The sequence below is a fragment of the Miniopterus schreibersii genome (genome assembly GCF_964146895.1).
Source record: "Miniopterus schreibersii genome assembly, chromosome: 1".
Taxonomy (NCBI): domain Eukaryota; kingdom Metazoa; phylum Chordata; class Mammalia; order Chiroptera; family Miniopteridae; genus Miniopterus; species Miniopterus schreibersii.
Genome location: NC_138101.1, coordinates 21576462 through 21589819, shown reverse-complemented (window position 1 = coordinate 21589819; position 13358 = coordinate 21576462). Strand labels below are relative to the sequence as shown.

Here is a 13358-nt window from a genome sequence, read left to right as displayed (position 1 = left end):
TCTACCCACATGACAGGCTTAATAGCTTTCAAAGGTTTGCTTTATAAATCCAAGTATACACAGTAATAAAAAAGGTCACATCATTTATGACATTAAATATTATTAAATATACATTAAATATTCTGTATATGATATCTATGTACATATAATAATATAAATAAGATAACATTCTCTATATAAGAGCTGGGATTTTCATTAGGGGAGATGGCATAATGGCATTTATGACAGTGGAGAAGCCACTGGTTTTAGATAGAACCTGTATTTGTTTTGTTTTTCTAAAATATATCTTTATTGATTTCAGAGAGGGGAAAGAATGGGGAGAGAGAGAGATAGAAACATCAATGATGAGAGAGAGTCATTGATCGGCTGCCTAGCCCGCAACCCGGGCATGTGCCCTGACTGGGAATCAAACCCTGATCGCCCGGATCCCAGGTCGATGCTCATCCGCTGAGCCACGCCCAGCGGGGCTAGAACCTGTATTTGTTAATAAAAAGTAACTTAAGGAAAACTTCTCAATGTCTTGCAATTCCAGGCCCTGTGTGAATGGCCCATTTTCCTTGGAAATCCTTTGACTCAACAGGGGAATCCATCTTTAAGAATGTGCCTGTTCACCATCTAAATATTTAATTTCTTTTCTTGGAATAGGTCATAAATACAAACCTTCATCTGATCTCTTAAGGAGGAGTCATTCTGAGAAACTTCGATCATTGAATACGCAGGTAATTTCAGGTGAGCTCTGTGAATGCAAACAGAACACTGCTCAGGAATTGCCAAAGCTCCACCATTTCAACGTAAACCCAAGATCGTGAGATCTGAACTCATTTGAATTAGCCTTGTCTCTGGAAGAAAGGAACCATGGGCAAATGATATGTAGTTTAATATGTCTTATTATCAGGGGACAGTTACAATCAAAACCACCTCCTTCAGTAATGGAAAGTTTGCTCAGTTGGCAAGAAGAAATTTATGTGGGTAGGCAGAGGAGAAAAAGCAATCTGGAATAAGTCTCAGATTTATTTTTAAATGAGACAAGATACCATTATTCCTCAGAATTGCAAGAAGTAATTGCAGAGCCGGCATGGTTTTTGCTGGAACCTTTACTTAGCAAAGGGCGTCATTGTGTAAAGAGAGCTTCTAATAGCCTCAATTAAAAAGTCCCCTGTCCTCTCCCAAGAAATAGAAATGGAATGAGGGAATCCTAATTAGAGCAGCAAGGGGGCTGTTAGCACAGATGCTGTGGTTCCATCTCCTTCAAACTGTGAAGCCTTCTGAATTCAAGCTGTCAAATCATATTAAAAAGAAAGAGGGGAATGTGACAGGGGCAAAGGCCTCTACATCATCAGGGAGAAGGAATATCCTTGAGCCATTGAAAATCACAGAATTATGAGTGATATTACTACAGCTCCTCATGCACAGTCAGTGAGCAGGCTTTGTGAGAAGTTACATAAGGAAACTTCATATCTGGTGTGTAAACCGAACTGAAAGGAAATTGAACAAATCCTGAGCCCCCCACTGCAACTGCATCTGCAGCCACGTGGAGATTTGTATGGCATTTCGTTGGGGACTATGCTCCTGAGGCTTTTCTTAGCTATTTAAATTAGCAGGTATTGAGCCCCTCAGCTTGAGGAAAAATTGGATTGGGTGCACCTAAAGAGCTCACTTAAAAAAAAAAAAAAGATTTTCTGTTCTCAGCATTAGCAGTCAAATTATTAACCTATGTCTAATAATAAGCATTAGCTAAATCGTCAGTGGATACTAGATAAAGGTGGGGGAAGTGGGTGGAAAATTTGGGTGGTCAATGATCATTTTGTTTGGTTAATGAAATAAAAATTGCAGGGTTGTTTCCAAAGGCAAAATTAATTTTTAAAGGGAGAAAATGGCAGTTCCCTCGGTGTCCCCTCTTATCCATGACACACATCTGACTTCCGTGCCCCAGGGATGTTTTAACCTGGCTCTGTAGGGCTTTTTGGGTTGCCTCAGGGAATCCCAGTCCTTTCTCTTTTCAAGTCATAATTTTGAGCACGGCAGTCTTGTCTGAGAAAAAGTCAATAGTTCCCCCATCAACATAAATAACCGGGGGAATCACAAATTTAAAGTTCTAGCTAACCACAGGCCTGACCTCACACACTGTATTTATGAGCCTGTGATTTTCATTCACCAGAGAAACCTGCCTCAGCCATCCTTTCCCTTTAACCACCCTCACTAAAAATCCTCTGGCTTTATTACCAGGTATATAATATTAATGCTTAGAGCAGGCCAAGGGATGGTGGCCTTTTTAAAACGAAGAGTCCTTTTGAGGCTTAGCTCCTTAAAGGGGAGAAGAAGCAGATCCTTTCCTGTCTATTTATATTCCTTTAACCTAAGTGCAATTTTTCCTGCTCCCATTATAAGTTGCTCTTTCTGAGAGAGAAATGGAAAGGGAATAATGTCTCCCTCGAGTGCTGTTTTTAAGGCCTCTCTTTGTAATGATGGATTATAGGCAGCAGTGAGAATGGAAGGAAAAAAATGTGCCCGCGTGGCTCTCTGCAGAAGCAGTAACACAAGTTTCAAAAAATGTAGTTCAAAGAGAACAGTGACTGCAGTCACATTCGGCGGAGCCGCATGCTGTTGACTCTGGCCGCACATTCTGGAATGTCTCTCCAGTTGTTCATGTGCTACAAATTCGGTATAGTCACACACGGACACACAGATCTACAAATAGGCTTCCACCCTCAAAGAGACAAGAGCGAAATGAGCAGAGATTCCCAAGACCCTGACACCGCACGGTGCCTGGCACGTAGTGGGGGCACAGCAGACACTGATGGGATAAATGAGTCTCGCTGCAGAAGAAGATGCTGAATAGACTCAAATCCCAAGCTTTCACCTGTCCCTAACATTTTCTTCCTTGTTCTGAGAAGCGCGGTGGCACAGGGTGCCTGTCTTGGCACGAATCTGTTTTACACTTTAGTCATTCGACTATTACGTTCACCCGGGTGATGATTCCTGTCTTAGTCACCTTGGATCCTTGTCCCTGGCACGTAGCTCACGGACAATAAAAGCTTATTAAATCACACAGGCCCTCGGGGGAAATGTGTATAGAGTAAAAAGAGCAGATGAACAAGAAATGAATCTTGGGTCTGGGAAAAGTGAAACAAACAAAGAGCCAGAGAGTGATCAGAGGGAACATAATTCTACTTCATTAAAGAACACGTAACACACTTTATAGAATTGCTAAGGGTATCAAAGAATAATGAAAACCATTGACCATCTTGAAGAAGAGATTTTGAGGATTATGCAAAAGCGACTTGGAAATGTATCCTAGAAACAATCCTTAATGAGTTGACCACGTTTGGAGACCGAGGCCAGGGGCAGAAGCAGTAGACTAGGAGCCTGGAATATAAAGGGGAATGAAGAGAGGTCAGGTGGTCAAAATTACACCCAGACTCACGCCACAGGAATGCTTTGGTGAGAATGCCCCCGCTGGTGTCACCACCACTGGATGCTCCCCCTGAGCTGCCAAAACTGCCCTAGAGCACCTGGTAGTTTTGCATCTCTGCCAGGATTGCCAGTCCCAAGGGCGAGGAGCTGATTGGCTGAGTGCAGGCCAGGAAGCCGAGAGTGGGAATGTCTGCCCTTCTGGCTTTCTGCACACTTGCGAGTCCCCCTGAGATATCCTGCTGGACAGCCGATAAACAAACATCCACACCAATTTTCTGAGATTAGAGCTCTACTTATTCCTGCTGCATGGGTCAGTTAGGGGGGTCATTTAGTCTCTCCATCAAAATGCTGAAATTTTTAAAACTTGAAATTCTTCACCTTCAAACATTCAACCCAAATCTATTGAATACTAACTGCCCACCAGGCATTATGTTAAGTGTTGACACAGAGTGGCAGGTGCTACAGCACAGTTACTGCCTTCATAGAGCTGATGCCACAGTTAGGGAGATTCTGGTTGCCTTGTAAAAAAGGAAACCTATTAAACTATAAAAACTCATTAAGAAACTTTCAGATGCACATTTCTTTCACACACATCACTTTATTTTATTTTGTAAGAACCTCACATTTTTCCTGATGAGAAAATCGAAGCTATGAGAGTTTAAGTAACTGAGCCACAGCCAAGTCCTAGCAGAGTCAGGGCTCAAACTCAGTTTTGTACAATGGATGCACTTTCTAGCACCCCAATGGCAATGGCGAACTGGGGAGCTTACTTCTATGGATTCAAGCCACAGATCAAAGCTTTTCATGCTCTTTAACATTTAACACTGGAAACTGAGATAAGACATTTCCTCTATAAAGCTTGTGTGAGACATGTGAGTCATTCATGAAGGAACATTTCAGCAGTAGTCATTTCTTTGCTTTTTTTTAACCTTCACCTGAGGACATTTTTTCCATTGATTTTTAGAGAGAGGGGAAGGGAAGGAGGGGAAAAGAGAGGAAGAGAGAGAGAGAGAGAGAGAGTGAGAGAGGGAGGGAGAGAGAGAAATATTGATGTGAGAGAGACACATTGATTGGTTGCCTCCTGCAAACACCCGGACTGGGGCTGGGGATTGAACCTGGGACCGCTGGGTGGGTGGGCTGATGCTCTAACCACTGGGCAACACTGGCCAGGGCGGAAATGGTTTTTTGTAGTTAATGTGGGTGAGTTTATAGGGACCATGAAGGAAAGAAAATGGAATTTTATTGTGAAAGAATATTACTTAAATCATAGAGAGATAAATAAAGCAGACACGGAACAATAAAAAAAAGAGAGAGAGAGTATTACTACATGCCAATAATGGATGACCCAGTAATTTATATTACCCCAAAACAAAACTAATGGCACTGTAAAATTATAATTTGTAACATGTTTATGGCCAGTATAATAAAGATTAAGCAGGTTTCCATTTCCTGCAGAAGAGAAGATAAATTACTGGTGCCAGATGTCTAGCAACCAAGCAAGATAACATGAAAATTCAATTTTTACTTGCTTAACTATGATTTTTATGACTCTAAAAATACAGACTTGAGTTCATAAAACAGTAAAGGTTATAGCCATCTGCTTTGTTCCAGAATAGATAAAAATGCAGAGGGTAACTCTATGCAGGAAGAAATTCTTAAGTGTGAAGAATCTATCAGCAGAACAGGGTGATTTATTTTATTCATTCATCGAATGCCTTTATGTGACATTTATGCCAGGTATGAAAGAACTGATAATCAAGCTTATACAGATAAACATTTGCTCCATCTTTGCACAGACTCTCCCTGCCTCAACCACCTTGCCTCCCTTGCCACCCCCTGCAAACCTCCGCTCCTCCCACACTGCCTTTGTCTAGTAAACTCCAACCCTGGCTTAACTGACACCTCCTCAGGGAAATCACCTGGGATCTCCCAGATTAGGTCAACTCCCCTTATTACATACCCTCAGAATACGACAAATCTCTCTTTGTGGCAATTATTACTCTTGCTATATATATATATATATATATATATATATATATATATATATATATGTATTTTTTTCTTTTTTTCCTCGCCCAGGGATATGTTTTTATTAATTTTAGAGAGAGAGGGAAAGAGGGAGAGAGAGAAAGAAACATCAATGTGAGAGAGGAACATTGCTCAGTTGCCTCCAGTACATGCCCTGACTGGGGATGGAACCTGCAACCTAGGTATGTACCCTGAGCAGAAATTGAACCCAAAACCTTTCGGTGTACAGGATGACAATCCAACCAACTGAACCCGGCCAGGGCTATTTGATAGTTTTATTTGATTGATGTCTCTCCCATGAGCCAGTTAGCTCATTGAGGTCAGGGACACTATTTTATAGTATTCATCATATATCCCAGCTCATAGAATCGTGCATATAAGGGCACATAGTAGGCACCCAATAAATATTTACCAAGTAAATACAACTCTACAGTCACTATGTTGAAAGAACAGCTGCCACAAAGACCTTTTAAATACGTTCCTTCCCTAAATTATAACTTTTGTTAATGCCTATCCAAAATAATGAAAGGAAAATGCTTAAACACTTCATCAGTTTCATTCCTTGGATTATTAAGGATATTTGCAGTGTGAATGAACCGGAAACTGAGTCAATGGCTCAGAATATTGGCAGCTGTCTTGTTGAATGACTTTTTTCCCCCTCTTTAGCTGTTAATTATAGATAATTTTGCAGTAATTCATTTTCCTGTCCTCATTTGATTTTCACCTCATTTGATTGGCACCTGTGTGGCCTTCTGGCTCGTGGGCCGCAGCAGCCAGGCAGCCTCTGCCGGCAGGGTCCTGCCCTCACCCCACGGGTGTCTCGTGTAGGTGAATTTACCTGGTCCAGTGCCTTCTTCAGGCCTGTGGGCTCAGACTCCTATAATGGCAGCACGCTGACAAGGCTCCATTGTGTAATCCCGCTCACATCAATAGGTTTATAAAACCAGAAGGCCAATGTATTAATTCACAAAGAGTAATCCCATTGAGAGAAATACAACCCTAAATATTTCTGACAGCAAACACGTGCGTTCTCTCTCCTTCTATAGAAACATAGGAGAAGCCAGATCATAGCCAAGGCTTGTTTGGTAGGTCTTAGAGTGGATTCCTTTGCCAACACAGCTTGAGGGCCTCCTTCCCTGGTTTAGGGGTGGCCTCGTTGACTCACGTAACACAGCCCTTTCGACATCGAACAGGCCCGGGCCTGGGGATCATTTCTGAAGATGGCTTTGTATGTTTCTGTTCTTTTTATGGGTTGATTGGATAGATTAACTCTTGGAGGGCAATCTTATTTTCCTTTTCCCCAGATTCCAAGGTGGCACCCCAGTTGACTGCTTGTACTGTTTCTACCCATATCATTTTATTAAGAAAAATGAGGAACAAAGCAGTTAAATGACAGTTTTTCAGTCACTCAACACATCTTCTGGGGAATATAACTGTGCATAAAATACAGTCTTTGTACACAAGGAGGCAGACAAATAAGCAATTACAGCAAAACTGGATAAATTCACTATTGAGGACGTAGAGGTCAGAGGGTCTTATATTATATGGACACCTAAACTTGCTTGCTGCTCCTTGCTTTGTTTTTAGCTGTTTTGGCTTTCCAATGCAATAACCAAGTCAAACATGGTTGAACAAGTAGTTTTTGAGATAAGAGTATAAAAAATTGATGGGGCAAATTCTCTTAGCAGCCAAGAGAGCCTGGTAAGATGAAGAAGTTTTAGATATGCTTTCGCTGGGGGAGATGTACCTCGTCTTTGGCATGAAAACCATCAGGGACAAAGTGAAGAGCACAACTTGCAAGTTTCTGTTACTCAAAAATTACCTGGCGATCAAAAATTACCTTGGAAGGATGAAGTGAGATTAGTACCAGATGTCATAAATATAAAAAAATAACTTTTGAAAAGTGATAGAAGTCTTTAAAAAAAATGATTCGAGGGCAACCTGGACATTGTCATGGGCGGTGTGGTGGGGCTTTATTTGAGAATATAAGTTTTATTCGAGAACATGGAGTTTTATTTTTAATCAAAGTTTCTACTGCTGGAAATCCATTTTGTTCACTGGATTCAGCCAGGTCAAAACTCCAACTGGGGTTCTTTTCAAATTTTTAGGCTCTTCTGAGGTTCCTGAAAAAAGTCAAAGAAATGTTTGGCTCAGAGATTTGACAAATTCATGAAAAGACTTCTGTGAAGTTTTAAACTATGTCTGACTGCTTCAGCTAGTGCTGGTGAATTAATATTATTTGAAAGAAACTCTATTTCCCAGTGTAGAACAAAAAAAAAGTCCACCTGTTTAACTATTCTGAAAAAGTTATTAAAATGACACCTATATTACTTTTTGCCCTTTTATCAAATTTCAGAAGTTTTGCTATTAGCGTATAAGTTACATGACCCTGAGTACTAGAAGAGACAGAAGATAATGCCCCACTAGAGAGTTACTTTGGACTAGTCATCATTTGACAGATAACAGCTTTCTGCAGTAAAATATGGTTATGCCATGTTATAAAATATCATCAAACCAAATGAATAGGCAAATGCTGAGCAGTTTGGCTTTCCAACAAAAAGACCTGTTAATTTTCTTCAGTAATCATTTGGTTTCATGAATAGATTCTTTTGATATTTTAACCTGATTGTCTAAACAGTTATTTGCATGTTAAGTTCATTCTGAAGCTTTAAGGTACGTCAGAAGCATCTTGGACACCTGTAAACAGGCTACCCAACTTAAAACGTACAAGCCCTTTGAGTCAGCAGTTCCCTTTCTAGGAATGTGTCCTGGAGATGCACTTACATGGGAAAGAAATGACACATGTGCATTGTTTATTGCTAGTGTGTTCACAATGTCAAAAGATTAGACACAATTTAATTAGGAGGCTGTTTAGAGACATGATGATAGATTGAGTCTATGGAATGCAAGAAGTTGTAAAAAGGAATGAGAAGGGCTTATGTGGACAGATCTCTAAGATATATCCTTAAGTATATGTGTGTATAGTATGCTACCAAATTGTGTGAAGAATGACAAAAATAACATACATATGTATAAGAGTATAAATCTATCATCTATCTATCCATCCATCTATCATCTATCAATATACAAAAAAGAATAACCTTGGTTGCCAGTGGCAGAGGAAGGGAGGTATGTGATGCAGTGGGAAGTGATTGTCTGGGATATGGGGTAAGAGGGAGACTTTTCACTGAACATCCCTTCATAGTTTAAAATTTTTTAATTATGTGAATGCATTCTTTATTTAGAAAATTAAATTCAAAAATTAAGTTTTTCTTATTGAAAAGTTTTTTCTAGTTAAAAGAGTAAAATTCTTTTGGGTTCGATAGTATTTTTCCTTTGGTAAATATATCTTACCAGCGTTAATCATCTTCCTGGACCAGAAGCATGGTGTTCTTGATTACACTCAAATCCTCCTTTTTGATTTCTCTTCTTAAGAAGTAACTTCCAGCTTCTCTTCATATTGTAGGTCACCTCATTTCCATCCGTGTTCAGGGTTTTGTATATAAAGCAGAGACATCTGGGAAGCAAAAGCTGCATGTATTACGTAGGACTAAAATATAAAAACTAGCAAAGCAAGGCCCCAGGCCCCAGTGGAACAAAAGAGATACCATTAAGCCATGGACATGATGTTTCATCTTCTAACTCGAAGTCAGCTGGAGATAATATTAGAAGAATTTGATGAGTCACATAGTCATAGTAAAGAAAGACAGACTAGAATTCACCTAATTTGTAACTTTGTTTCTTTGTAAAATTATCTCTGACATAAAGGACATTATTAATATTCTTCTTTTGGATGCCTTTCAACAATATGCGATAGAAGGACATATTTGCAGTCAGTCTCCAAACTAAAATTCTGTTTTTGCTATTTGACATTGTACTTAAAATTTTTTTTTCTCTACTTTGTTCCTTCTTAACTATGCTTCAGGGCTTGTCCCCAGGGAGTGGGAGCAGAGGAGTAATGAAAGGAAAGAAATAGAGTTGAGACTAGTGGGTTAAAGGTGTCAGAGCTGTAGGCAGGACATTCAGTAAATGGTGGAAACTGCCCAAATCCTTTCTAGATGGAGGCTCTCCTATTACATTACAAAATACTGTGTCTGTGTTTGCATTGCTATTGACTAAATATAGACTAAAACAGCTCTCCTTCTTAAATAGTAGAGACCACGCAAAGGCTGCCCTCAACTCAGGCCAAGGAAGGGCTTTCTCCAATACCAGAGCTAGAAGTTCTTTCCACGATGCATGAGCACGAGCAGTATACACGGTGAGTCATGATTCGGCTTTACTGACGATTTGACTTTATTCATGATAAATGTGAAGAGATCCAAGGAGGTAAATGATACTTTAAACTACGTTTCTATCTGACAGTAGGAGAAAGTGATGAACTTGCAAAGTCAGCTAATATGAATTTGATTACATGAAGTAAAACGACTTGTTTCTCCAAGGTGTAGGAAGGACCAGTAAACTAATCTCTTAGTCTGTTAACAACGTGTGCCCCTGAACTGCTTGGCACTGTTTCCTGGGGTTGAGTAATAATTCCAGCAGGGCAATTTTATTTCAGTCAGAGCATGAGAAAAGAGAGAATGTAAATTTTTAAAGAAGAACTACCCACTGACTCTCAGTTACTGAAACTAAAAACTTCTCTAAATTTGACATGAGATCATCTAGATTAATGCACATTGACTCCCATGTATTTTAATTCAAAACTGTGGGCAGAAGTAGCTGTTATGTTAAAGGCACAATTGGTAGCCACTATAGCGGCAGAAGCTCGAGAAAATTGTAGGTTTTCTGAGTCCTAGGCTGAGAAGTTTATTACCACTAACTACACTGTCTTCTTGGATATAATGGAGGCTCCATTGCATAACATAGGATTGGAAAGAGCCCTTAATCAGTGACTTTAGGAAGATTTTTGGTGTTCTTATAAGACACTGTTTTGATAAATGGTTTTTAAATCGTGTTCCACTAATTCTTTTCAGGTAATACTTAAAACTTTTGTGTGATTAATATTGGTCCTTTTTTTCCTTCTTAATCTTCAGAATATCCTTCTGAAGTCCTCTGGCAATCTGGACCAAACCCTTTTGAAGAATACTCATAATTTTATTTTGGGAATGAGTTAACTGGTAAATATATGATTCCAGTTGAGGATGCACAATAGGAAATAGCAGGAATGCTGCCTGGTTGATGAAAACTAGCTCGGGAGCACTCATTGGACCCATGAGATCAAATATATGAGGGTTTTGTTTTTTTCAGGAAGCCATTATGAGTCATGGAAACAAGCCGATGAAACCCATGAAAATAGCAAGAGAATGCTTACTCTCCTTGTTTATCCATCATTATATAGCTTACAATGGCCCCGAGATTTTTGATTTTGAGGAATCAAAAACAAGGTCAAGAATGAAAATTTTTTCTCCCCTTGGCTCATGTTGCAGATTCTGATTTGATGGGTTTTCCTGCGCAGATGGACTGTTTCTCTTTGGCAAGTCGCTTCAGAGGGCCAGGGTTGTTTGTTTATACATATGTTTGCATTTATAAATCTGGCCTCCTTTTGGCACTGAAGATGTTTAGAAAAATTCAAAGATACTAAAGTAAAATGAATTTAAGTGAAATACTAAGTGAAGCTTCAATATTTAAACCTAATAGCAAAATGTATCTTCTGATTCTTTTGTCTTTCATATTTTTATAGCTGTCATTGATGTCAGGAATAATTATAGTGATTAATTACAAGAAAAACACATAGAGATAGAGGGAAATTCTTATCACTGAAAAATATAAAATTACTTTCCCAGAGTTAAGGTGGAATTTAATCTCCTGGCATCATTATTTGGTTAAAATTGCTTAGCTGAGTAGGTTTCTGGACTTGGGAATTCTGCTAGTCTTACTTTTTCTTGTCTGTGTAGCCCTGATTCATAGATGATTCAGGCTCGAGTACGGACTATTCAGCAGTTTAGGGGTGTCACACTCCATGGGGTATGGCCATTATACAATTTCTGAGAAGCTATGTTACTGTTTCCTTGCACATCCCCTATTATGTTCAGACAAATGCCTTGGGAATCAATGGGAACTCGGCTTACAAAAGGCATTAATTAAGCTTCAAGTTCTGCTGAATTGTGTCAGCTTTCTGGAAGCTAATTTCCCTTATTTATTAAAATAATAGATTTTAACACATACTATGAAGCATTCAAAGATATAATTGGCCTACTCTCTGCCGACAGGGCTTACATTTTGGTAGAGGAGATAAAACATGCATATCACTGGTTATAATACTAGACACAACACGGTAAGGTAAGCGTGTCAGTTTCAGGCTCCATGCTTCCTGCTGAGAATTCACAGGCCAATAGTATCTGTTAAAGTCTATTCTCTTTTCTGTCTACATCTTTCTTTCTCCAGCTATTGATGCTCTTCTGATGGATGGTGATTTTAGGATGAGTGGGAGTAAGTTCTTACATTTTAAAAATATAAGTAAGGCATGTTATTTGATTACCCTGGAGGAATGACAACCAAAAGATATATTTAAAAAAATCTGTGTGAACAAGCAATTCTGTACTTTAGTAAAGATAGGGTAGTGAAGAGGCTTCTGTGATTTGAAGGAAAAGATGAAGCATGCATTTATTAATAGGGGGAAAACAGAACATTTTGGCAAAAAATAATACTTCATTAAATCTTACAGAAGAGTTATTTTCCACCCCCTTAGCGTTATGGCTGTTACCTGAAGAAAATGTGGAGATAATATTGCTGCTTACTAGGAGAATATCATTCTTTGGGTTTTTTAATTTAAAAATTTTTTTTATTTTTCAAAGGTAGGAGTGCTTTTATTTTGCAGGCCTGAAATGTGTAAGCCAAATGAAAGTAAATGGGGATACTTCGATCATTTGTATCAAGGTTCAAAGGTTTTCTATAGGCTGCAGGACATCTGTAGCTGTAGCTGCCTAGTGACCATATATGAAGGGCCTGTTAGAAGGTGAAGGGCAGGTGGGCAGGCTGGAAACGCAGACAGGATTTCTATGTTGCAGTCTTGAGGTGCAATTCCTTCTTTGGGGAACCTCAGTTTTTCTTCTCAAGGTTTTCAGCTGATTGGAAGAAGCCCACCCACAGTATCATATCAAGGGTGATCTTCTTAAAGTGAACCCATTGCAGATGTTAGCTACATCTAGGAAATACCTTCACATCTTGTGCCAACATCTCGATTAATGTTTGATTGATCCATGGTACTGTAGCCTAGCCAAGCTGACCCAGAAAATTGACTGTCACAGAGGACAAAAATGTTTTAAACACTTCCTCACTAATTTTCCTTCCAGGGAAGTTTATCAGCCCCATTTTACAGATAAGGAAAACTCTTTGGGTTATTAGTTAAGATACTTTCATCTACAAATAACAGCAGGCCCTCTTCAAAATATCTTAAATGATAAGAAGTTTCATTATCTTATCTAACAGAAATTCTGAGTAGAGTGCTTCCAGGGTTAGTTAATTCAAGAACTCACATCATCAATTATCCAAGTTCTCTTCTCTCTTTTCTGCTGTCTTCAGCATGTTGGCTTTTGTCTTTGGGATTTCCCTGTCACGATTGCAAGAACCAATTGTGTCAAATGTTAGTACCACAGCAGCAATAATCATCACATTCTTATATGACAATATCCTTGTTAAGAGTAAAGAAACCTTAACAAGAAGTCCTCCCACCCCTCACCCAGGAGATTTTTCCTCATGTCAGAGCATCTAGAATTGGATCACAGACCCACCCGTAAACCAGCCAATGACAAGGGGATGGAACTGTCAGGATGTGAAGGATCAAGATTTGCCTGGTTCTTAAGGAGATGAGAAGAACTGACTATCAGAATGAAAACAGAGCCCTGTAAACATGGAGGAAGAGTGCCTGGGGACTCTCTGAATGCTCCTCCTCAATACCAACGAGATGTGCAGAGAGAAAC

At 39.4% G+C, this 13358-nt stretch overlaps 1 protein-coding gene across 1 annotated transcript in view; it reads left to right on the top strand.

Moving 5' to 3' along the window:
* TMEM156 (transmembrane protein 156) overlaps window positions 1-10852 on the top strand; it is a 29260-nt gene extending 18408 nt beyond the window's left edge. Inside the window, exons 5-7 of the mRNA XM_081133761.1 lie at window positions 646-729; window positions 9595-9700; window positions 10473-10852. Coding sequence (XP_080989887.1) covers window positions 646-729; window positions 9595-9700; window positions 10473-10485 — 203 coding nt within the window. The 3' untranslated portion in view covers window positions 10486-10852. The remainder of the gene's footprint in view (window positions 1-645; window positions 730-9594; window positions 9701-10472) is intronic.
* The last annotated feature ends 2506 nt before the right edge of the window (window positions 10853-13358 follow it).